This window comes from Oncorhynchus nerka, linkage group LG13 (genome assembly GCF_034236695.1).
Source record: "Oncorhynchus nerka isolate Pitt River linkage group LG13, Oner_Uvic_2.0, whole genome shotgun sequence".
NCBI lineage: Eukaryota > Metazoa > Chordata > Actinopteri > Salmoniformes > Salmonidae > Oncorhynchus > Oncorhynchus nerka.
In genome coordinates, this window is record NC_088408.1 from 60,871,947 (window position 1) to 60,898,572 (window position 26,626).

Below are 26,626 nucleotides of genomic sequence, written 5' to 3' on the forward strand. Positions count from 1 at the left end.
TTAACGTTGTCGCAAAATTTATTAGGAATTGTATCAAATAAAATAAAAACATTTTGAAACACATAGGAAGCTAATGTCCATTATGAATCAAAAGGCCTCAACAAAACATGATGGAAAAACAGCTTACATCTTCAAAACCATTCTCTGGGTGATGTTGGATCAGTAGCAAATGTTTCGGTTTTAATTGAAGGCCTATTTTCATGTTGGTATAACACCCAAAGCTTAAAAAATCCACATAAATACTGTTAGGGAGAATATATCTTCCTCTCAACAAATCAATTCAGTGTTTGTTTGTTATGATCAAAGAAATCCTATCCAAGCATGAATAATAAAATTAGGACCCTGTGTGTCGGACAATCAACAGGACTAAACTGATGGAAATGAAAAACGGTGGGCCATATAAAGCTAGCTTTAGTTTTTTGTCATTTAGTGTATAGCTACATACATACAGTACATATTGTGCTTGAACATCCCATCCCAAAATGGTTTGTTTGAACTTGAATCAGTTCCTCTCAGTTCTTTTTCCAGATGCTAAAAACAACAAGGATACGCGTATGAATATAATAAATATTTTGGCCTCCTTGAACTCCCTGAGCAAGTTTTCCTAAATACAGGAGGTACAATATGCGTTCATCAGCAGTCTCCCAATAGATCACCTCGACATACGTCTCATCTATGATCGACTCTTGAAAACACACATTTGGATATGTTGAAAGTTGAAGCCGGGGCATTCTGTCAGGTAACAGCTTCCCGAGGGTCCTTCCTCCCGGGTTAAAACCGCCAAGGTAGAGGATACTTATAAATCAGGAGGTATGACCACCATTCACAACTAGTTGAATAAAAAAAGCATTTGATAAACAAATGGATGGTTTCCTTTGACCAAACACTACATTCCTATATTTTCTAAATCCTTTCTATCGTCTGTTAATACTTTGTACAGATCTTTGGTTCTAATCTCATGCCGACAGAGTTTTGTGCAAAGTGGCAAACTTTATGGCCCAACTCTTCTTTGTCAGTCTGAGTACCTCCGATCTGCAGGGTGTTCTTAAGGACCCGGGCTCCTGGAGGCCCCCAGAGCTGGGCTCTAGCCCTCTGCACAGGGTCAGTGTCTGGGGGTCAGTGGCTCCATCTCCAGTACTAGGTCTCGTGGTCGTGGCCCTTTATTCTGCTCCACAACCCGTGGCACCACCGTGGACCAGCGATCTACATGGGTTGGGGAAAGAAAGTAAAATGTTGGCTGATGTGATTTGGTTTGCCCTTATACGCGTGTATTTGCCTTGGTGAACCGTACGTATGCATCAGCGCATTTTGTTTAGAGAACGCAGTCAAAGAGTCTCACCTCTCCTCAGGCCACGGACGGTTTGATGCACTGTACCAGGGCATTGCTGGGTCTCTGTTATGTTCTTGCCCGGGTCTTCGTTGATTATGGCCAGGTTCTGATTCCAGTGGCACCAGTTGACCTCGTCCACCCTGAAATGACCACAGAAGATGTTTGCCTTTGCCTTACCAATCAGACACGTTTCTCTGACGCAGAGAGGGGTGAGAGTTCAGTGAAATTAGCATGTGTACCTGAAGCACCAGCGGCGGTCAGGGGTACCGTCCCAGTTCTTCCCCACTGTCACCATCTCCCCGGACCGGAAGGACTTCCGCAGACACACAGGGAAGGAGCGCTCGATGTCCAGGATTGTCGTAGCCCACTGTTGTTGAAGCATAACGTCAACCAACATGCAGTAATGTTTTTCATAACATACTAATGTGACCGTGAACTAGAGGATGCACTGTGCATAAGGCCATCACCAGGGGTTCCCAGGGTCATATTTACTAGGTACCAAACGTAAGGAAAATGACTGAAAGAGGAGGAACTTCCAATAATAAATGCATATTTTTGTTTTCCGTGACATTTGCTGCGTTGTGCTTTAATGAGTAGTGTTTACTGCATAGGGAACCTAGCTGTCCATCAGCTGTTCTCCTCACTCACCTGCAGCTTCCAGATCTTCTTGCTCTCCTTGGACACCTGGCTCACTGTCTCTCCCATCAGAGCGATCAACATGTTGAGCAGCAGCACGAAGGTGAGGATGATGTAGGTGACCAGCAGGATGAGGAAGACAGCTGGGTACTGGGCGCTGCTGACCATGTCCAGATCACCCATTCCGATGGTCAGCTTGAACAGGTCCAGCAGGAAGTTGCTGAAGGTGTCCGTGTCCCGGCACTGGGGGTAGGTGGGGCAGCCGCCTTCCTCCGGACACACCTCGTCAGGCCCGGGGCACACCGCCAGGAGGGACACCAGAGCTGGGGGGTGACATGGGAAACAGGAGGAGATGATAAGGTAGCTTTCTCCTCTGTTTCAACTGGCCGACAGACTGCTGAGAAGAAGTGTGCAGTAGGGGACACTGTACCTGACGAGTATCCAATCATGAAGAGCACGTAGACGAGCAGAAACCGGAACAGGTCTTTGAAGAGAATCTGAGAGCCAAGGAAGAAGGATAAATTGTGATCAGGTGTCTAGTGTCCAATTAGTCCATTTGGATTTCAAATTCAACGTGATGGATGAGAGAGTGAATGAGTCGATACCTTCTGTATCATGATGCTGTAGGTGCCGGTGAGCTTCAGGCCTCTAGTGAAGTATAAAGTGTTCATCCAGCCCAGGACCAGCGCAAACACCATCACAGACACATAGGCCTCGATACCCGACAGGTAGAGGGCCGCAGTCACTATCACCAGCAAAGAGTAGATGAAGCTAGAGATACAGGAGACTTGTCCAGTAAGAAACCCGTTTTCATTTTCCGATTCAAAATGTTTGGCAACAGTGTACCCTAATGGCCCTTGTGTTCAGATTCCAGGAAACAGCAATAATCCTCATCCTTTCCTACGTGTTAGACACAGAGAACCTTCCCAGTACACAGGAATGCCATTTGGGATTTACCGGACACCATGTTGGCTCTCGCAGATGCAGCACTAATGATGCAAATAAAACACCCTTCGGAGCGGCGCTCAGCATTCTCCGCTCTTTGTTGGGATCGTGAGTTTAATGAAAGAAGATGTAAACTAGAAAACGTGCCAGGGAAAGGGGGGCTTTAATGTGGAATTAAACCGAAGACTCAATTAAGAGAGGATGATAAATTAGCCTTCGGGTACAAGTCAGAGGGTGTTACAAAGGAGCTGAAGGTTAAGGAGGGGGAGCTGGAGTCTTACTAGAGCAGTTGAAAGGAGCCGTCGACAAATAGGGAGTTCACCCCGGGGCATTTCTTCAGGAAGAGGTCCTTAATCTACAAAGAGGGGACAGGGAGAGATAGATTTTGAGAGAGAGAGAGAGATTTTGAGAGATATACATTTTGAGAGAGAGAGAGAGAGATAGAGAGAGAGATTTTGAGAGAGAGAGAGAGAGAGAGAGAGAGAGAGAGAGAGAGAGAGAGAGAGAGAGATTTTGAGAGAGAGAGAGAGAGAGATTGAGAGAGATTGAGAGAGAGATTGAGAGAGAGAGAGAGTGAGAGAGAGAGGGAGATTTTGAGAGAGAGATTTTGAGAGAGAGAGAGAGAGAGAGAGAGAGAGAGAGAGAGAGAGAGAGAGAGAGATTTTGAGAGAGAGAGAGAGGGAGAGAGAGAGAGAGCGAGAGAGCGCGCGAGAGAGAGAGAGAGAGAGAGATCAATTTACAGGGGAGGTCGAAGATCTCTTATAGTGAAAGTGTGTGTTTGTGTACACATCTTGAGGCCTCTTCAAAAATAAGTTGTTAATTGTAGAGTCAACATTCAAAGCTGTAACTCTGATTGGATGGTTCAACCGGAGAGAAGGTGTAGTGGCTGCAGGCTGCAGACTTACGTTGGTGAGAAAGAAGAAGACTCCGGAGCCCAAGGTGATAACCTCCCCTCCCAGACGCAGATAGTCTGTGGAGTTGGTGTAAGGGTACGGAGGCTGGGCAGGGACAAACAGAGTTAAAGCTTTGCTGATCATGGCACCCATACTGTTTGCACAATACACATAATAATAATAATAATAATAATAATAATGCCCTTTGGCAAACACTTTCATCCAAACCGACATTGAATAAGTGCATATATTTGTTGCATTTGTATTTGAGTTGTTGGTCATGTACGTACCGTTCCCTGGGATGGGCGGTAGTAGGCCACCAGGGTGAAGATGATCATGGTCACCAGGTAGGAGACAACGCTGATGTAAAAGGTGACGGCAGCAAACTTCTGCCACTTGGCCCTCAACAGCTCGTTGATGGGCTCCACAGCCAGCATCTCATGGCGATTCTGCGGACAGTGCAGGAAAGCTCACAATAATGATAGGAAGGAGCGTATGGTGTTAAAGAGAAATCATACTCCATCTTTCCTACCTGCTGGCTCTCCCTTTATCTCAGGTAAACCAATCTATTACAGACAAAAAGGCAAAAATCCACACTTGGCCTCTGTCTGCCCCGTCCCACCTCACAATCTCAGCCACACAACAAAAGACACTGTAGACTTGCGTTCGCTCCCAGAGCTTTATCGAAGCAGGCTTTATCGAAGCAGGCTTTCACGCACCTCGATGCGGCTGTTGTAGACCAGGATCTCCAGCACGGACACCTCCTCTCCACAGGTGTCCAGCGAGGAGAGGTCGTACAGGGAGGAGTACACGGGGCCGTACGCCCAGTCCTTGAACTTCCGTGAGAGGTGACGCGCTTCCTCGTCCTTGATCTCCCTGCGAATGATGTGCTGGAAAACCTGGGAGAAATAATAACAACAAAAGCTGACCTTTAGTGTCCGTTTTACAATGCATGCGATTGTGTCTTCTGTCAATGATACGATACAGAATCCAACAAGGCACCACACGATAGCATTTCCATGGGTTTATACAAACTATCCCGTTAAGAGTATGACTCCTCATACACGTGACATACGAGTTCGTTCTCACCCCAATTTTTCCCAGCTTCGCTGCCATCATAAGGGGCGACATGCCATCGTTGTTGAGAATGTCCTCCAGGCTGCATTCTGGGTAGAGTTTGGCACACTTGGTCAGCAGCAGGTCGTACATCTTGGTGAGGAAACGGGTGTTGTCCCGGGTGTTGTCGGCGATGTGCACCAGGCCGTGTAGCACTGTGTTGCCGCGCGAGTCCTGCCGTCGAAGGTCAGCCTTCTTATGGGCGTTCTCGGTCAAGTAGTGCACCATGTTCGGCTGGTTGGTGCACGCTGCCAGCGACAGAGGCAGCTCGCCTGGCCAAAGAGATACAGTCAGATACACACAGCAAAAAGCACATCAATCAAGGGGATGCCCTTTTTTACAACGGAAGCAATAGAAAAAGACCCAAAAGTGCAAACCAACTGGCATTCAGGCAGTCTCTTTCCACTCTGGGAAGTGATGTAAATTCATATGGAACAGCACACCACTTTCAACATGTCTTTGAAGGCTCTTTGCCTGGCTACCCAGACTCCTTACTCAGGCCAAACGCTACACCGGGCCCTATGGACGTGGCAGACAAAAATATGTAGCGAACAACAGAGCGGGCGGAAGAATTTAGTGTGAGTCATCAGGCTAAGCCTACCTAGAAGTGGATCAAAAATTGGATTTAGAAACCTTGCAACGAAAAGGGCACAATTAGTACGACTTGTCTGAGGGAGGGGCCTGTGCATTGAAACCAGTGTGCCAAAAGCAGCTACTGAAAATGAGCCGTTGCCACGGGTAACAGATTACCCTGTCACCTCACATGGGAAATGCTCTTCTTCATGGATTTGCACGGGTGCTTGCGGAGTGTTGGAGTAAGCGCTAAATCACATTAGCCGTCGCCTCTCTGCCAGGTTTCCTGGTTCCCTTCGTGCAAAGCTCCATAGTGAATGACTTGCACTGTGCCACAGACACGCCAGGAGTTAGGAATGATTTGGGAATGATAGTCGCACTTAGTGCCACTGGATATAATCCCTCGTGTGATGGAACGTAACGCATTAATACAATAACAATGGCAGTAGTGAGTTTCTTGGGGGAAATAATTGCCTACTCAAATCTCCTGTCTTTTGCATGTATCTCCTTTATATGCCTTTCACATTCCTGAGCAGAGCTGTAGGTTTCTGCACTGGCCTGGTAAAGCATTCACCATAGTTGCAAACACAGTGCCAGAAAAGACCATGTCAAAATGAAATATCAGTCAGCACAGTCTAGTTCGGGTCAACAGGAAAGTGTGGAAAGGGTATTAGTTTGTTGAACTTGAGGCTGGAAGGGCTGTTGAGGTGAATGGGATGTAGGCTCGTCTACTCCGTAGGATCTTCATTTGTGCCAGTTTGCTACAACAGGAAAATAATCCTGCAACAACAGAAAATGTGGATTGTTATGTGGATTATAATTAATGGCAATTTTTGTACGGGTTGATACATTTTTCGTAAAGGGAAAATCAAGTCTGACATTTCAAAGTGGACATTTTTAAACCTCAAATACACTACAAGTTTGACATTTCCTGCATTGCAGGAAAGTTCTCCTGCAACAGGGTGATCAATTAAGATCCTACACCTGTAGTGGGATGTTGGGTTCAGGGATGAGAGTTGCAGGGATACTCTCCAATTAGCAGAGGGCAATATGGAGTGGCACGTTTCATTTGGAGGCTGTAAGTCAATGGACCAGCACCTCGGTGAGGTCAGCAAAACAGAGGCAGCCCACCCATTTGAATGGAGTATGTTGGGCTTTTTTCTGTAGCAAGACACAGACACCTTTCATTAAACTGTTTGGAAATACTTGTTGAACTTGTGACATAATTGTTTTCCTTTTCTTTTTTGGAGAAGCCTACTACTAATAATGACATTTCTGATGATGTGACATCAGACTAGTTTTGGGTGGTTATATGAGTTTATCATAAGCCTGGCGACTGTGTTTTCCCAGCCCAAACCTGCCATGTAAAAAGGGAAGGGTGAGCTCTAATGTCACTTAATTTTACCATCAGTGGTGTAAGGTACTTAAGTAAAAAATACTATAAAGTACTACTTAAGTCTTTTTTGGGGGCATCTGTACTTTACTATTTGTTTTATACATTTGCATGTACTTTTACTTTTGATACTTAAGTATATTTAGAACCAAATACTTTTAGACTTTTACTCAAGTAGTATTTTAATGGGTGACTAACTTTTACTTGAGTAACTTTCAATTAAAAAGGTATCTATACTTTTATTCAAGTATCACAATTGGGTCATTTTCCCACCGCTGTTTACCATGGCAACTGAGAGCATTTTCCAAAAGATGCTTTAACACTACCTTAGTAGTGTAATAGTACTCCAAGTTATCCAACTGCGCAGCGATGCAGTCTCTGTAGCCCAAACCTCTGGGCATGTCAAATAAAAGGCACACTGAGGTAGCTAGAAAACCACTTTTCAAGTGCACTGCTTTTAGACACACTGACATGACCTCACAGTTTCGGGAAACCAGACGCCTGTCATGGAAAACTACAGACGTGTCATTAAAAAACCAAGAGGAATAGAATATGACTTTAACAGTATCAAAATACTGCCAAAGTTCAATAATACAATGCTAGGGCATGAATGTTACCATAAATCGAACATGTATGAAGTCTCATCATGTGCTTAACTCTTAAATGTAACTACATGTAATCTAAAATGTAAACTACGTGATCCCCGAAAGTAATTATTTATCATGAGAGGACCATAAACAATAACTAGCAACGCTGCATACTCCAAGAAAGGCTAAAACCTCACCTTTCTGGTAATAAAAAGGTAGAAATTGCTGAGGTGTTGTCACTTTTAAGGACACAAGCTCAAGTAAAGAGTGCAAATATGATACAAATATGAAAACATGAAATATTTCATATGACGTATTTCCTATTCAACAAAACTGTTTGAATAAGGCTTGAAATGATTTTATGCTTTCTAAATATAGTATCATCAAATTATAAAATCACTAACTATAAGATTTCACCTTATAACTGTAAAATACACTACCGGTCAAAAGTTTTAGAACACCTACTCATTCAAGGGTTTTCTTCATTTTTACTATTTTCTCAATTGTAGAATAATAGTGATGACATTAAAAACTATGAAATAACATATATCGAATCATGTATTAACCAAAAAAGTGTTAAACAAATCGAAATATATTTTATATATGAGATTCTGCAAATAGCCACCCTTTACAACCATTTTGACCATGACAGTTTACAATCGAAGGTAACAGCAAGTAATATAGTCTCTTCAACTTGTCAACAGCCACACCAATCATTACAGGATTCAGCTGAGGTCTAGAGCTTAGGGAATTATTTGTAACAAATACAATGCTCTTAGTTTTAGAGAGGTTCAGGACCAGTTTATTACAAGCCATCCATTCCAAAACTGACGACAACTCCTTGTTAAGGGTTTCAGTGACTTCATTAGCTGTGGATGCTAACACGTATGTGGTTGAATCATCAGCATACATGGACACACTGGATTGTTTAATGCCAGTGGCATGTCATTGGTAAAAAAATAGAAAAAGTAGAGGGCCTAGAGAGCTTCCCGGTGGTGCACCACACCCTACATGTTTGACATTAGACAAGATCCCATTAAAGAAACTCTCTGAGTTATCTTAGACAGATTGCTCTGAATCCACGATATGGCAGAGGTTGAAAAGCAATGAAATATTCACTACCGTTCAAAAGGTTGGGGTCATTTACAAATGTCCTTGTTTTTGAAAGAAAAGCACATTTTGTCCATTAAAATATCATCAAATTGATCAGAAATACAGTGTAGACATTGTTAATGTTGTAAATGACTACTGTAGCTGGAAACAGCTGATTTTAGGGAATATCTAGGCGTACCCATTATCAGCAACCATCACTCCTGTGTTCCAATGGCACGTTGTATTAGCTAATCTAAGTTTAGCATTTTAAAAGGCTAATTGATCATTAGAAAACCCTTTTGCGATTATGTTAGCACAGCTGAAAACTGTTGTACTGATTAAAGAAGCAATAAAAAACTGGCCTTCTTTAGACTAGTTGAGTATCTGAGCATCAGCATTTGTGGGTTCAATTACATGCTCAAAATGGCCAGAAACAAAGACCTTTCTTCTGAAACTCGTCAGGCTATTCTTGTTCTGAGTAATGAAGGCTATTCCAGGCGAGAAATTGCCAAGAAACTGAAGATCTCATACAAAGCTGTGTACTACTCCCTTCACAGAACAGCGCAAACTGGCCCTAACCAGAACAGAAATGGGAGTGGGAGGCCCCGGTACACAACTAAGCTAGAGGACAAGTACATTAGAGTGTCTAGTTTGAGAAACAGACGACTCACAAGTCCTCAACTGGCAGCTTCATTAAATAATACCCGCAAAACACCAGTCTCAACGTTAACAGTGAAGAGGCGACTCCGGGATAGAAGGCCAGCATCCCGTAGTCGCCTCTTCACTGTTGACATTGAGACTGGTGTTTTGCGGGTACTATTTAATGAAGGTGCCAGTCAGTTTGAAGCTGCCAGTCAGTTAACAGGTGCATGTTTATCATCAATTAGAAAAAGACATTTCATAAATTCCTCAAGTGCAGCGTCTGGATGCTCCTTGTTAATCAAATCCGACCAACAAATATTTTTTACATCATCCACATTAGTCACAGCAAAAGAAATTGCAAGATCTCTTATACACTATTCTTGGCCCTTCTTTTGGAACCTTGGTTCTCCTAGATATAGCCACTATATTGTGATCACTGCATCCAATGGGTACAGATACAGCTTTAGTTCAGAGTTGTACAGTATTAGTAAAAATGTGATCAAAACCTGAATGATCTTGTTCCTGTAGTGTTAGTAAACACACTGGTAGGTTGATTAATAACCGGAACCAGATTACAGGCATTGTTAACAGTGAGAAACTTCCTCGAGCGGAGAGCTTGATGAAAACCAGTCAATATTCAGGTCCCCAAGAAAGTAGACCTCTCTGTTAACATCATAAACCCTATCTAGAATTTCATACATATTATTTAGATACTGACTGTTAGCACTTGTTGGCCAATAGCAACAACCCAAAATAATAGGCTTTAGATGACTGTAAAATATATATACGTTCCCCTCAAGTTCTTGCCTTTTTCCAGAACCGCTACCTTGTCCTTGAACCTCAGGATGTCACACCCTGATCTGTTTCACCTGTCTTGTGCTCGTCTCCACCCCTCTCCAGGTGTCTCCCATTTTTACCATTATCCCCTGTGCTTTTATACCTGCGTTTCTGATTGTCTGTTGCCAGTTCGTCTTGTCCCGTCATGTCCCACCAGCATGTTGCTGTGTTTCCTGTGCTCTAGTTTTTGTTTTTCCTACTCTTCCCCTGACCTTTCTGCCTGTCCTGACCCTGATCCTGCCTGCCGTCCTGTACCTGCTTGACTCTGATTTGGAATATGACTCTTTGCCTGTGTCGTGATGTTGGTACCATTAATGCGATGACGATTATTTTATCAAATGAATGAACTATGTTTAATTATTACGATGATTACATTCATTTGTAAAAATTAACTCACACGCAATCTTGAGGCACCACGGAAAAAGTTTGTTTAATGAGTTACCGTTTTCCAGAAGTAACTTAAGAATATCAGAGTATATCGTTATCATCTTAGCCATCCATTCATTATTATTACCTCATATCAGTCTCATTCTGAACGTCGCATAATCCGTTAAATCTGCACGAACCCTAGTCTAAATGATGACTCAGCGATACACAAATTTGCCTAATTATTTACTTACTAAATAATCACACAGAATTACATAAACACACACACAGGATCGATTATACGTTGATTACTAACAATGCAATGAAAGGTCCCTGGTAGACTAAGCCGATATAACGGCTTGGAAAGAGCGGGGAGAAGGAGAGACAAAGGAATTCAACTATCGTACATACAGTTGAATAGTACGCTCATCATAAATATGGGTATTTAGCACCTAAACAACCGCTCATTCGGATTTAGAAACGCAATGTACATATTTATGTTTGTATGTCTTTGTCGTCTCTCTCTGTTGAAATCACCCAATCAGTATGGGGCGGCCGGGTAGCCTAGTGGTTAGAGCGTTGGACTAGTAACCGGAAGGTTGCGAGTTCAAACCCCCGAGCTGACAAGGTACAAATCTGTCGTTCTGCCCCTGAACAGGCAGTTAACCCACTGTTCCCAGGCCGTCATTGAAAATAAGAATGTGTTCTTAACTGACTTGCCTGGTTAAATAAAGGTAAAATAAATAAATAAATAAAAATGTGACTAATAGTTCGAAAGAAAGTCTCTGGTTGTCCACCAGAGGTCACCATGCCCTTAGTAGTAGCTTTCTTTGCTGGAAGTGTTCGTTAGACTGGATACAACACATTTTGATAAGGAAATGTTCTTTTCTCATCTTTGGTTGAGTTTCCTAGACTACATTACACGCAGAGCTGCATGTCTAGTCTTCGTTGAGTTACCCTTTTCTGGTCTGGTAGAGTCTAACCATTGTACCATCGAACCATAGTTCTACACTTTCTGGTCTAGGAGTTTTAAACCATTTGTGACGTCTGGCTTACCGTCCGTACAGTTGTACAACTGAAATGTGTCTTCTGCATTTAACCCAACCCCTCTGAATCAGGGAGGTGTGGCGGGCTGCCATAATCGACATCCATGCCTTCATTGCCCAGGGAACAGTGCCTTGCTCAGGCAGTTCGACAGATTTTTACCTTGTCAGCTCGGGGATTTGTTCCAGCAACCTTTCGGTTACTGGCCCTACGCTCTAACCACTAGGCTACCTGCCGCCCCTGGGCTGTATTTAAATTGCAACCATTTCCATGTGTAGCCACCACTCCACGTTTTCTGGTCTAATGTAAATTTCGTTAGGAGTCGTTTTATAAGCACTCTGGAATAAGGGGCGTTCCATCCTTTTGGCATAATGTCTGTGCTCACGTGGGCGTGGTTACTAACTGGATAAAACTTTACATGAAAAACAATTATCTAATTTAGAAGGATAAAATCACATTTAATCTTCTCATAAATAGTTTCATATTTAAGTTTTACAACATTTAGACTACAACAACAAAGCTCTTAAAGTTACAACGTTTCTGTTACAACATCTTTAATGATACCACAAAATCACAAATGATACGACATCATCATTGTTTTTCATCCCCACCGACCATTTCCCACATTCTTTATGTTAGGAATATTGTTTCATTATCCCCTTTTGGATGTTGAAGTTCTTTGGGCAAGAATCTCTTTATACCACTCAGACATTCCATTCGTGGATACAGAGAGGCAGAGAGTTAGAAACCATTTACGACTGGTCGTTAAGTCATAAAACCGCCCCCTGCCCCCCTTCCTCTCTGGTGGGAGAGAAAGAGAGAGGGGCGGGCTCTTTTTGATCCTCACCCAGGAGTGAAAGTCATGACACCATCCTTGACCTACCGATTGCCTACCATCCTGTACCTGCCGGACTCGGATTTGGACTACCACCCTTTGCCTGCCTTGACTTACCTTTTGCATGCCCCTTGTACTATAATAAACTCTGAGACTTGTACTATCCACCTTGACAACTCTCCAGTCCTGTGGGCGCATTCTAACTCAATCTTCATGTGGTCCGTCTTCAGTTTCTCCGAGATAATGTTCCTCACTATGTCCTCAAACTCCGTCCAGATCTCATGTGGAGCTTCTACAATTCCATCTACAACAATGTTGTTCCATTTTGATTGTCCCTAGAGATAATCGGATTTCTCTGGCATTGTTATCATGGATTCACATATAGAACGGATGTCCTCTCTCAATGATTTATAGATTTTTGCCATCTTGCCGTTTTCCTGTTTAAACTCTTCTAGCTGACCCTGTGAGAACTGCAAACTGTTCTTCAGGTCCTGGACTTCTCTGCTCCATTATTCTATTAGTTGACTGCACTAGTATTTGAACACAATACTTGAAGCTATTTTCTTGTTGTTGTAACAACTGCTTGTAGAACTCTTTCTGTTTGTTTAAAAGATCCTTCACCTGTGATCGAGAGACACCACTGTCCTCAACGGTACTCCCACCAGATTTGGTCTTTGTCATGGTAGCAACGTAGGCTATGCTGTTACTCCCTGCAATTCCAGGCAGGGCAGGTCACAGGGAAGATGGAAACAGCAACAAAATAGGGATCTAGACAACCACAAGACCAGGATAATCCGCGGTCCTAGCCACAAGGGAAAACCACGTTGTGGGCTGCGTTCAAGTTCTCAAGGAAACCCCTCTAGCTTGATCGGCAGCTAACAGTGGCAGCTAGGTTAACTGCTACGCCAAGCAGCTCATCATCAGACCCTTGGTCGTCAGGATCCCTGGACAGATAGCAGCGGTCCCAGCAACTGACGCCAACCGCGTCGCGGGATCCAAAATCAAAAAGGTACCGTAGCTAGCTAATAACCAAGCTTTTCCAATCAAACACTTTTTCAGCCACTTTGTCAGTGGCTTTGACGTGGGTTTCAGCCAGGAGTTGGCCAGTTGGAAGAGAGAATGAAATGGTAGGCGAGACATCCCAGCTTCAAATTGTTTTTGATTTCACATCCCAAGTCACACAGGCACAAAAAACATACTACTGTGTTCGTGGGATGATTTATATGCACAAATGTTAGTCGGAAGCGGTACCAGCACCTCGCAGGTCCCCTAAACAGGGGACTTTAAATCTAAGAGGTTTTAAACTATACTCCTACACTTAATGTACTGCCACTTTAAGCCCCTGCTGACTGAAGACTTAACAATATTGAAAATATTGAATCTCGAATCTGAATCTTGTGGTTTCTGTAGACAGAAGAATGGATCAGATCTGATCCTAACGTTATGCTGTCTTACCAAAGTAGAAGTAGCCCCCCTCGTCCCTGGGTTGAAAGAAGCGTCCGCGGGCCTGGGCGTGAACATCTGCCCCTTTCTCCACCAGCAGCTCCACGTACTGCTTACAGCGCCTCTCAATGGCGATGTGGAGCGCCGTCTGCCCTGTCAAACCACACAACAGTCAGTCAACACATTGGGTAAAGGGACAAGTGGTTAAATTGGGATTCTTAGATCATTCATATATTCTCTATTCCAGCCTTGCCTGAGAGGGACTGAACTCTACAGTCAATTTATTACATTGTTTGGAGTCTCACTGCCACCTTCAGCAGTGCGGAAAGGTGCATTGACTAGAGGTCTCGGACAAAGACGCAAAAATGACTGGGTCGAAGGTCAACCGCTTTCCTCTCCTATCCACATTTCAACAATGGTATTGTTGAAACTAAGGCGATACCACATTCACTAAGTCCCTGTATCTCATCAATAAATGTGTTTTTTTTAATGCTCAACAAAGGTGGCTTGGTTCTGCTGCAGTGTCAAATCTGTGAACAGTCATGGCACACAGGCATACAGACATAAACACATTCCTTCTGGCTTGTATGTTCATTAAAGGGGACCTGTACCAACAGTAAGTAGACCATATGGCTGCCATGGGCTCCTCAGCAATCACCATCTGTCTACTACTTCCTTACTGTGTGGAGGTGGACTATGGTTGTGTCTGAAATGGCATCCTATTCCCTATATAGTGCACTACCTTTGACCAGAGCCCTATGGAAAAAAAGTGCTCTACATAGGGAGTCATTTCAGACACACAGAATGTGAGATATCCTGGCAAAAGTGTGAAATCCCATTCTAACAGCAAATCTTGAAGTGGCTGACATAGTGTGTGATGAGTGAAGTGTTTTTTAGACAAGGAGTTTATTGTGCTTAGACCTAAGACAGTGGATGGAAGAAATAGGTGTGCTGCACTGCGGTTTCCAAGCTGTAAAGGCAAATCTTGTAGGTGTAACAGCCACATCATCCAGCCTTCCTCTGGAAATAGAAGCCCCATAGAGCAGCCCTGTGTTGGCCCGGAGACTAGGATGTGTGGTCTCTTTGTGCAGAAGGGGCAGTGGAGGACTCGTTGTAGGTAAGTGCGTCTCTATTAAGCCTGCCTTCGTGGAAGTAGTACTGGGCTACGTGTGCATAGTTGGCACTACATTACAGGTAGGTACTTTTATCTGTGATAATATCAAATTATTGACACAGTCCAAGTTTGAAATAATCTACTTCAATCCTAGTCAAATGACTGGTTAATACAGGGTCGTGTTCATTCGGGCACACAATTAATCATTATAAAGGTTCACAACAGAAACCAAAAGTGAGCATTTCAGTCAATGAAGTACCTATTGAACAAGACCCTGGTGTTTTTAGGGGCTAAAATGTGAAGAGAGTTTACCTCTGTAGTAGACGTCTCTGAAGGGCGTGTTGATGAACTCATGGAGGTTGACTGTCTGCTCTGCGATGTCCATCAGCATAGGAATGGTGTCATTCTGACCACTGTACAGGTTCAGAAGGGCTTTAGGCAGGCATGTCTTCCCTGTAGAAGGTTCTGGGAGAAAATAAAACCAAATTGATGGGGGGAGGGGTACTCCGAATCGACATGTACATGCATAGTTCTGGACATAAAAAAATGACTTTTAAAATATCCTTAGGCAGCAAGGTACATTGTTCATGTGACAAACGGTCTTGCAGCCACGGCGACACCAAGTGCCAAGTTCATAAGCAATCACCTAATAAACGATGTAATGAAATGCATTTCTGAAATATACCCTGCACCTCTCTGATTCAGAGGGGTGGGGTTAAATGCGGAAGACACATTTCAGTTGAATGCATTCAGTTGTACAACTGACTAGGTATCCCCTTTCCCTTTCCCCAGACAGAGCAGGACCCTCCAATTTGAAGCAAATGCTTTTTCACTGTGCTGCAGTACAGGTGAACTTTATGATACACAGAACTGTGCTTAGAGTGGAACTTCCAACAAATCACCTGAAACCCAGTTGCCAGTTGAGAGAAGAGAAAGAGGTTAGGGACACAGAAAACATTTTTATGTTGGTTGAAAAAGTAAAAACTGGTGATAACTCGTTAGTGATCAAATAAGAAAGGAAAGGGAAGCAAGCAAGACATTTCATGCCTCAAAACCAGGAGAAACAACAGCCAAACTAAATGTGGTGGTCAAGTAAGTTGTCTGCTTCTATTGTTTACTTTTAGTCTGAGTTTTTCATGTAGTCTGTCAAGCCACTTGAGTCATTTTCTTCCCAGAAGGAGACAGTTTGCTGTGATTTCTCTCTGCTCTCTGTTATAAAGCACACACACAAACACACACAAACACACACACACTGGCAACAGGATGCTGTCCTTGGACCCACCTTTGACAGGACAAAATCTCTGACATCCCAGTAGCTTCCTTCTCATTACTCTATGGCAGGGGTGTCAGTCATTCAATGGAGGGCCTAGTGTTTGCAGGTTTTGTGGTTTTCAATTAAGGCCTAGACAACCAGTTAAGAGGAGTTCTTTACTAATTAGTGACCTTAATTCATCAATCAAGTACAAGAAAGGAGTGAAAACCCAGACACTCGTCGCTCCGTGGAACGAGTGCTCTATGGAGCCAAGAACAACGGGGAAGAGAGGACGGTGGAAAAATTAGAATTCAGAGACAGATAACCAAGTCACAGGACATGCCAAAGAGTTGAAGCCCTAAGAAAAAGGTCTGTTTAGACATCGATACCTATTATCAATACATAAAGTCATGACAAAACTCCAGGATGACACATTAACTGAAGGTGTTAGTAACAGGGCTAAGTGGACTAAAAAGTAAGGCTTCTCCTTTAGTAAGGCAACTGTAACAGATGTTTTGTTGTTTCATGACACCCAATTGGTAGTTACAGTCTTGTCCCATCGCTGCAACTTCTGTACGGACTCGGGAGGTGGCGAAGAACACAACCCTGCCAAGCCGCACTGCCGCACTGCTTCTTGACACAGTGCTCGCTTAACCCTGAAGCCAGCCGCACCAATGTGTTGGAGGAAACACTGTACAACTGGCGACCGAAGTCAGCGTGCATGCACCCAACCCACCACAAGGACTCGCTAGAGTGCGATGGAACAAGGACATTCCGGCAGGCCAAACCCTCCCCTAACAACGCTGGGCCAATTGTGGGCCGCTTCATAGGTCTCCCAGTCGCGGCTGGCTGCGACACAGCCTGGGATGGAACCCGAGTCTGTAGTGACGCCTCTAGCACTGCGATGCAGTGCCTTAGACCTCTGTGCCACTCGGGAGGCCAGATGTGGCATGTTTGAGATAAAGTTCTGATGCTATCTTAGTCGTACCCCTTAAGCCCCACCCCTTGGGGCGGCAGGTAGCCTAGTGTTTAGAGCGTTGGGCCAGTAACCGAAAGATTGCTAGATCGAATCCCCGAGCTGACAAGGTAAAAATCTGTTGTTCTGCCCCTGAACAAGGCAGTTAACCCACTGTTCCTAGGCCGTCATTGTAAATAAAAGTTTGTTCTTTACTGAATTGCCTAGTTAAATAAAATCTAATTCAACAAACACACACTTTCTCTCTTTTCCTCCGACCTTTCTACGTTTGGCTGTGAAAGCTGAGACAAGAGATATTTGGCACCACAGGGCTCCACCCACCACACCACCAATGGGGTCGTCTCACCTTTGAACTCCTCGTCGGTGAGCCTCTTTTCGTGACTCTGTAGGTACTCCAGCAGGCCGGAGAGGGCCTCTGGGTCGGCCCGTGACACGCCATCGAAGAGCAGCACGCGGTTAAACACCTTCAACACCTTGGGTGGGTCCAAGCCCGGAGGGTCCAGACTTTCATTGCAGGACGTCTCAGTCTTACTATGTAGGGACCATTGACATACATATACTCACATACACTGAGTGTACATTAGGAACACCTGTCTTTCCATGATATAGACTAACCAGGTGAATACAGGTGAAAGCTATGATGTCACTTGTTAAATCCACTTCAATCCGTATAGATAAAGGGGAGGAGACAGGTTAAAGAAGGATTTTTAAGCCTTGAGACAATTGAGACATGGATTGTGTATGTGTGCCATTCAGAAGGTGAATAGGCTAGCGAAAATATTTAAGTGCCTTTGAACGGGGTATGGTAGTAGGTGCCAGGCGCACCGGTTTGAGTGTGTCAAGAACTGCAACTGGGTTTTTCACCCTCAACAGTTTCACTGAGTGTACAAAACAGTAGGCACATCTTTCTAATATTGAGTTGCTCTGCCTTTTGCCCTCAGAATTCGTCGGGGCATGGACTCTACAGTACAAGGTGTTGAAAGCATTCCACAGGGATGCTAGCCCATGTTGACAGTTGTGTCAAGTTGGCTGGATGTCCTTTGGGCGGTGGACCATTCTTGATAGAGTCCATGCCCCGACGAATTGAGGCTATTCTGAGGGCAAAAGGAGGAGCGCCTCAGTATTAGGAAGGTGTTCCTAATGTTTTGTACACTCAGTGTATAACACATACTCTAAGTGTTTATAGACATCATTGGTAGGGACACAGAAATCCCTCAGTGTTACATTACTGATCCGAAATGAAAGATGGCGGCTGTTTACTGGACGATTTTTTAAATGGTGATCTCTGGCGTCTATAGGCCTACAGGTGGTGGGACTAAACAGTGGGGGTCAAGAATGGCAGTTGGGCCACCACTTTATTTAAAGCCAACAGTAAAATAATGCTTTATCACTTGTTATAAGCATATATGAGCCTTTTAAATATCTTATTATGAGTCTTATATGTTTTGTCTCTCTAGCAAATGTTCAATACACTCAAAATGGCTGGTATTTAGTCAGGATCATAATGCGATGATAAAAGTATATTATATGGGGGTCATATATGCTTATGACAAGTCTAACAATGCATTATAACTCCATCACAATTCATCATACCTGTGGACTATATAAAGCGTTACCAGTGGTTGTAGCCTAGAAAAAAAGTTGAAAGTTAAACCATATAAAGTGAACCGCTGTCCAAATTCTACTACTGAACTACTCAATAAATAGACCTCACTGTGAAACAGGTAGCCAGGAACAAGCTCCAGCCTAAATATTACCTCAACGGCTGCGAGGAGGGAAACAACAACACACTCTCTGTTAGATGCCTGAATGTCCCTCTGACTAGCCCTTCTGTTTACGAAGTTCCACATGAGAGGGACACACCTCTGTGACTAAACAGTGGCAGCTGAAGGAGTTTCTATATTTTTCCAATGAGCCATTTTTTCCAAGCCAAGCCTTTGATTAATAACGAAAACTGCAATGTATTGTAAAATAGAATATTAATACAACTCTCAGCTCAGAAACCAAGCCAATTTGATCAACATTTTTAGGGGAAATCTCTTATATGGTAGAAATATATAGCCACAATCATAGAGGCAGTTTTTGTGTATCTATAAACCAGACCATCTCTTACGGGAATTTGTCCTTTATATTATATGGTGAGGTGTTAAACATGGCGAACAACCTTCGGTTCCAAGTACAAACCCTGTGGTGTGGTCTGTGTAACAGAGACAGTTAGGTGAATCACAATTGTGTGATAAACAACCTTGCCTGACACCGGAAGACTTGCGTTCACTCTCCAAGCCGATGCCTAGGCTTTAAGCTCAGGGGGTTAACACAGTCTTGTGGCATGCAGGAGAAACCGAGTTCGAACCCAGTCGGTCACATTTAAACCCCAGAAGTGATCGACTATGCTGCTTCTAACTCCACACGTTGTTCAACAATCTATGCCTCTGCATGCCTCTGCTCCTAGACTCCTGAAAGCCACCATAACGAATGAGTCACGTGTCTACTTCAAAACAGTGGGCCCTCCTCACCCTCGCGGGAGCTTCTTCCTGCGTGGCTTCTTGTTGTTGGTGTGCCTGTAGGTACCATAGTCAAAGAGAGAGTCCATGGGGGCTTTCTTGGGGCCGGGCGCCACGGGTGACTCGTAGATGGTCGACTCCAGCAGGTCCATGGGGTTAGAGATGCCCTTCTTAAAGGCACCGTGGAACTTCATGCGGAGGTTTTGTCGGCCGTCCCCTGGCTGCAGCTGGCCTGGCCGGTCGACGTCCGGAGCCGGGTCCTGAGGTGACTGGGAGCCCTCCTCACTCTCAAACAGGTCGGCCAGTGCCGACAGATCAGGACAGGTACCATCGGCATCAGGCTGTCCCTCGCCACTTCCTCCTCCCTCCCCTGAGCCCGAGAACAGGGCAGTCTTGTTTGCAGCCGAGGGAGGCGTGTCCGTCTCTGTCATGGCGATGCGGCACCTTCTCAGTAGAGTGGCAGGGGAGCGGTTCTAAAAAACACCATAGCAAAATACACAGGTTATAACTCCATCTGGGTCATAGGTCAAAGGCACGGGAGAGAAACTTAGCAGTCCAATCATAAACCTTGTATTTGGTCTCACTCAACTGTGAATGACCTGTGTCGTGTTCATTTGGGCACACAAGCAGAAAATATTTTTGCCACAGAAAACAAATAAAAAGGTTCCTGTTTCAGTCTGTTTTCTGTGCTTAATGAACAGGACCCTGAACAAGTATCACTGATTGCACGACAAACAGTTACTTGAATCGAATGAGCCTTTGGGTGATTGGACTGTGTATTTCAAGAAACAGAAAATGTATGTCTAAAAGTGATTCTCCTGTATGTAGCCTTGATCCAGAAGTAGCCAGGGCTGAAATGGTACCCTATTTCCTTTCTAGTGCACTACGGGGGCCCCCTATGGGCCCTGGTCAAATGTAGTGCACTGCAACCCAGATGTGTGTGGGCAGAGCTCTGGCATCCTGCTCATCTTGTGGGCCACGTTGATGGCACAGAATGGCCACCAGTCAGCCATTTGCAGCCGCTGGCAGCCTGGGAACGTCATCTGTAAATATTGAGCAATGCATTGCCTGACCATTACTGGCCCAAGATCAGTGCATGGTAGTGGTGCCCAGATTTTTCCATTTGGGGTCGGAGAACAGAGTGGGATGCCTCTGAATTTCCAACCAGTTTACTGACCAGACGGAGAGCACAACAGAGGATGACTTCAAATCCACTTTTCCCATGACTGAATATTTTCTCTAAAGTATTTTCTCTTCTTTCCAACAGACACTGGGAGACGAATTCACCTTTCAGCAGGACAATAACCTAAAAGGCCAAATCTACACTGGATTTTCTTACCGAGACCACAATATTTCTGAGTGACCTAGTTTTGAATTAAATCATCTTGAAAATGTATGGCAAGACATGAAAATGTTTTTTAAAATGTTTTAGCAATGATCAACAACCAACTTGACAGAGCTTGAAGAATTTAAATAAGCATAATGGGCAAATATTGTATGATCTAGGTGTGCAAATATCTCAAGAGACGTACCCAAAAAGACTCCCAGCTGTAATCGCTGCCAAAGGTGATTCTACCATGTATTGTCTCAGGGGGTTGAATACTTATCTGATCAAGATATATTAGTGTTGGTCGTTGCCGATCTACACAAGATGTTAAACAACAAAATCTGGAAAAAGTAAAGCGGTGTGAATACTTCCTGAAGTCACTGTACACAAGTAACCCATTACTACATTATAGTAACGCTGTGTCTCCCTTTCTTTTGCCGATGCTAAACTGACTAAAACAGAGAGGGAACTACCTGGTTCAAGTAAGAAAGAAAACTATGTTGTGCTGCAAAACATGTATCTAATGGCCACGGCCCGGAAGCCTTTTCAAGTGGGGAAACATGCAACCACCACCTGACAAATTCTGAATGGCTACACTGCTAAATGGTGCATTTCCTACTTGGGGATGACAGAAACAGAAAGCTGGTAAAGACCTATGACCCCTGCGAATGGAAAGGGCAAATCCCACGTGTGTTCTCCTGGGGTCCTGGGTTCTATTCAGATGGTCCCTTAATCCCTCCGTACCTCATTCATCCCTTATGTCACGCTGAGGTGCTGAGTTCTTCTTCAGGGGAAACTGGAAGTGACGCTGGAGCATGGGGGGAGGGGTCCTGTTAAAGCGAAAAACAAAAAGTGTGGTATTTATTAACAGCATTAATACAGACTGGTTGACTGGCAGGAGAGCTTGATAAACTGATGAAAGAGAAGGGTGTCAGAGTAAGTAGAGGTTAGTCCACAGTCACTCCATGGGAAGCTCAATTTGTCACTATGGGCAAAATGTGTGTTCTGGTTGATCTTTTGGTTACTAAACATACACTACATGACCAAAGGTATGTGGACACCTGCTCGTCGAACATCTCATTCCAAAATCATGGGCATTAATTTGGAGTTGGTCCGCCCTTTGCTGCTATTACAGCCTCCATTCTTCTGGGAAGGCTTTCCATTCGGTGATGCTGCGGGGACATGCTTCCATTCAGCCACAAGAGCATTAGTGAGGTTGGGCACTGATGTTGGAGCGATTAGGCCTGGCTTGCAGTCTGCGTTCCAATTCATCCCAAAGGTGTTCAATGGGGTTGAGGTCAGGGCTTTGTGCAGGCCAGTCAAGTTCTTCCACACCGATCTCGACAAACCATTTCTGTATGGACCTCGCTTTGTGCACGAGGGCATTGTGATGTTGAAACAGGAAAGGGCCTTCCCTAAACTGTTGTCACAATGTTGGAAGCACAGAATCGCCTAAAATGCCGTTGTATGCTGTAGCGTTAAGATTTCCCTTCACAGGAACTAAGGGTCCTAGCCCGAACCATGAAAAACAGCTCCAGACCATTAATCCTCCTCCACCAAACTTTACAGTTAGCACTATGCATTCGGGCAGGTATAGTTATCCTGGCATCCACTAAATGCAGATTTATCCGTCAGACTGTCAGATGGTGAAGCGTGATTTATCACTCCAGAGAATGCATTTCCACTGCTCCAGAGTCCAATGGAAACCCATTTCATGAAACTCCAGAAGACCAGTTCTTGTGCTGACGTTGCTTCCAGAGGCAGTTTGGAACTCGGTAGTGAGTGTTGCAACCGAGGACAAACTATTTTTATGCTACGTGCTTCAGCACTCGGTGATCCCGTTCTGTGAGCTTGTGTGGCCTACCACTTTGCGGCTGAGCCGTTGTTGCTCCTAGACGTTTCCACTTCACAATAACAGCACTCACCGTTGACCGGGGAAGCTCTAGCAGGACAAACATTTTACGAACTGACTTGTTGGAAAGGTGGTATTCTATGACCGTGCCATGTTGAAAGTCACTGAGCTCTGGGTATGGGCATTCTACTGCCAATGTTTGTCTATGGAGATTGCATGGCGGTGTGCTTGATTTTATACACCTGTCAGCAAAGGGTGTGGCTGAAATAGCCGAATCCACTAATTTGAAGGGGTGTCCACATACTTTTGTATATATAGTGTTGCTTTGTACAAAACAAGCTGTATCCTGTTGGGGAATCATTGGAAACCCAAGTTAAGGTCTCCTGTCAGAATCAACCATACAGTTGCGGGCTGTGTCTGGCCTTTACTATGATATATCCAGCAACATCTTTTTGTTTCAGAGATACATATGCATGCACTTGCACACACACACACACACACACACACACACACACACACACACACACACACACACACACACACACACACACACAGAGAGAGAGAGACAGCAATGCTGTGTCATCATTCTGGATTCCCCAGGATGTAGTCACCTTGTCTAGGCATTCCTTTAACAGTGAGTTATACAGTGCATCCTTGGTATCAACTACAAACATCATAAACTGTAGCATGTCCTTGGCTGTAGAATGTTCTCACTCTCTCTGACAGCACATGGGGTTGACATGTAAACTTCCTCCAAGAGCAGCAACACAAATAGAGAGACTGCAATCCAGTCAGGGAAAAGAGAGTGCCTCTAGTACACTCCAACAAATAGGATTATCAGACTTTACTGTGGAGGGTGAAAAGATGAAAGGATGAAGAGCGGCTTTCTTTGATAAACTCTCCAAACAGAGGGGTGACAAATGAATAAGTGTTTGAGACTACTCTGTTGAGTTCAAACAAAGAATGAGTCCAGAACCAGGAGCTAATACTATTGTGTGTTCACACCAGTGGAAGCTGGCTTCAATTTAATGGTTCAATGCAGCCGTTTTTATCTCAATATCAAAGCATTTCTGGGTAACAATGAAGTACCCTTAAGGTGATCGTTTGAATTAAAATGGTTAAAAAAATAACAAAAATGGCTTCTTAGCAGCTTCTTCAAGCAAGAATTATGCTAGGACCGTCTGGGAGTGGTCTGAGTGGGGATGGGAAAACTAAAAGTGTGCTGTTATTGGCAAAGAAGTTTAACTCTCTTCTTATTGGTCTATTAACTAATTTACCGCATGGTGATGTCACCATGGAAGGCTAAGATTCCATCCAACGAAAACAGGCTGAACCTTCAGGCAGTCTTTTCAAACAGCTCTTACACTAAAAGGGGATCATTATAAATTGCACATATTCATATTATTATTCCAACCTCATAGTATGGAAATGTATATAAAATATAGGCAAATCAAGTTTTTGACTGCACTGGGCCTTTAAATCAGAGGACAGGCTCATTAATGCAATGGAACTGTGTCAAATACAAAATGTGTACCGTTCCATTAATTCAATTCCAGCCACTACTATGAGCTGTCCTCCCTTCATCAGTCTCCACACATTCACACACTCCTCCAACATATTGGCAGTAGTAATGATTTATGATGACATGTCAGCTGGGTCAGACTGAGGATAACTATCCCCTTAGAGACACAGTGTGACTTCCTTAATCCTCCTCATGGATTTAATGGATATGATCCAGACCACTGGGGAATGTCTGGGTGCAAATATGGTCGTGGGAAAATGGGGGTTAGCAAAAAAAAGTTCCACCATTGTTTCAACCACAGCCCCCAACTCTACAATAGGTTTCACATTCATGTGGATGCATGCCTGACAGCAGAGGATATGTTCATAACCCCAATGTCTTAAAGCTACAATATGTCACTTTTGGGGCAATCTGAGCAAATTCACATGGAAATGTGAGTTGCAGATCTTTCATTCCCGTTGAAAGCAAGCCTAAGAAGCGGTAGATCTGTTCTATGTGTGCAATTTCTATGCTTCCCATTCTGAAGTTTCGTTTTTGTGTCTCTTACTTTCGGTTTTGAACAGCAGCTTTAAACAGCTGAATATACAAATATGTTTGGTTATGGAAATATATTTCACATCGGGTTAGATGGTACAATGATTCTCTACACAATGACTGAAATTAGGCAAACTATTAGAATTTTAGCAACTAGGAAATGGCGGAGCGATTTCAGCATTTAATTGTATATTTTGGCCTTTTTACCCAAATCTGAATAGAAAATTTAAAATAAAAAGCAATTAAAGATGCACTATGCAGAAATTGCTCTGCCATTTCCTGGTTGTAAAAATCCTAATAATTCGCCTAATTTCAGTTTATGTGACAAAACAAACAGTCATTGTGAAGAGAATCATTGTAGGCCTACCATCTAAACCACTATGACATATTTTTTCCATAACCAGAAATATTGTATATTCAGCTGTTTGAAGATGGTGTACAAAACCGATTTTAAAAGACACAAAAACTTCAGAACGGAAATAGCACACATAGAATGGGCACAATATGGTATATACCTTCATAAAGTGTTCTTCAAATGCAGTTCTAAAAATATGAAATACATAGATCAACACAAAATACTCTGTTGAGAACCCTTAATGGGGCTAAACGTGTTCGTGCTTACCTTGTCCTGTAATCAATAGACCTTTTGTGCAGCGCAGTTTTTCTTTCTTAACGATAGGAAAAGTTCTGAAAAGTTTGTGGACAAAACATTTGGATCGACTTCCTCCCGATTTTAGTACCTTAGTTACTTCTTTCTTCAACTATTTTGAAGAAATTGGTGATCTGATTTCGGGTGTAGCCTAGTCTAGTCATTATTCTGCTCTCCAGGCAGTGTTCCCAGTTAAATTTACACACTGCTACAGCTGCATACCTCAGTCCTTTGCTTTCCATGTTCACGCATCCAACTCAACGCCCACCTAAACAAGGGGCGCTTTATTAAAAGTGTTTGTGTGGGGACTAACGGTACAGTGACTACTCTTAACGTCAGTCCCACAGGAGGGCTTTTTTGTTTGTAAAACTAACCAAATCTTTCTAGTGGAGTTTTTCCTAATTCCATTAATTGTCTATAATCACATGCCGTCTAAATAAGATAGGATACTGTAATAACTCAGTCTGAAAACCACCAGAAAGTAACCCCGACGCACCCCAAGTGGATTATGAAACAACTTGACCTGTTTATTTTACCCATAAATGTATCTAACTGAACAAAAATATAAACGCAACATACAACAACTTCAAAGATTTCACTGAGTTACAGTCAATGTAATAAATTCATTTGCCAGCAGCATACTTCCTTGCATCCCACTTCCAGCTTGCTTTTGAAGCTAAACAGGGTTGGTCTCTGGATTGGAGACCAGAAACTGCTGGAGTGGTGTTGGAGGGCCAGTAGGAGGCACCCTTTCCTCTGGTCGAAAGAAAATATTGCAATGCCCTGTGTAGGGTGCTGTCTTTCGGATGGGATGTTAAACGGGTGTCCTGACTATCTGTGGTCTCTAAAGATCCCATGGCACTTATTGTAAGAGTATGGGTGTTAACCCCGGTGTCCTGGCTAAAGTCAGAATCTGGCCCTCATACCATCATGGTCACCTAATCATCCCCAGCTTACAATTGGCTCATTCATCCCACCTCCTCTCCCTTGTAACTATTCCCCAGGTTGTTGCTTAAATGAGAATGTGTTCTCAGTCCTTACCTGGTAAGATAAGGGTTAAATAAATAGAAAATAGAACCTTATCTATTGATTTCACATGACAGCGCAAGGGTGCAGCCATGGGAAGCCATGCCCACCCACTGGGGAGCCAGTCCCAGCCAATCA

At 43.7% G+C, this 26,626-nt stretch overlaps 1 protein-coding gene across 1 annotated transcript; it reads right to left on the reverse strand.

The window, feature by feature from the left end:
- On the reverse strand, nucleotides 1-25,747 carry trpv4 (transient receptor potential cation channel, subfamily V, member 4). Its single transcript, XM_029677522.2, has 17 exons — nucleotides 25,436-25,747; nucleotides 21,650-21,735; nucleotides 19,591-20,051; nucleotides 17,421-17,605; nucleotides 15,159-15,311; nucleotides 13,745-13,885; nucleotides 4,894-5,192; nucleotides 4,524-4,703; nucleotides 4,095-4,253; nucleotides 3,817-3,909; nucleotides 3,193-3,266; nucleotides 2,572-2,737; nucleotides 2,397-2,463; nucleotides 1,979-2,289; nucleotides 1,570-1,697; nucleotides 1,340-1,470; nucleotides 1-1,203 (listed from the first exon to the last, which is right to left on the reverse strand). The coding sequence occupies exons 2-17, from the start codon at nucleotides 21,656-21,658 to the stop codon at nucleotides 1,103-1,105; spliced, it is 2,658 nt and encodes an 885-aa protein (XP_029533382.2). The 5' UTR covers nucleotides 21,659-21,735; nucleotides 25,436-25,747; the 3' UTR covers nucleotides 1-1,102.
- Nucleotides 25,748-26,626: the final 879 nt, after the last annotated feature.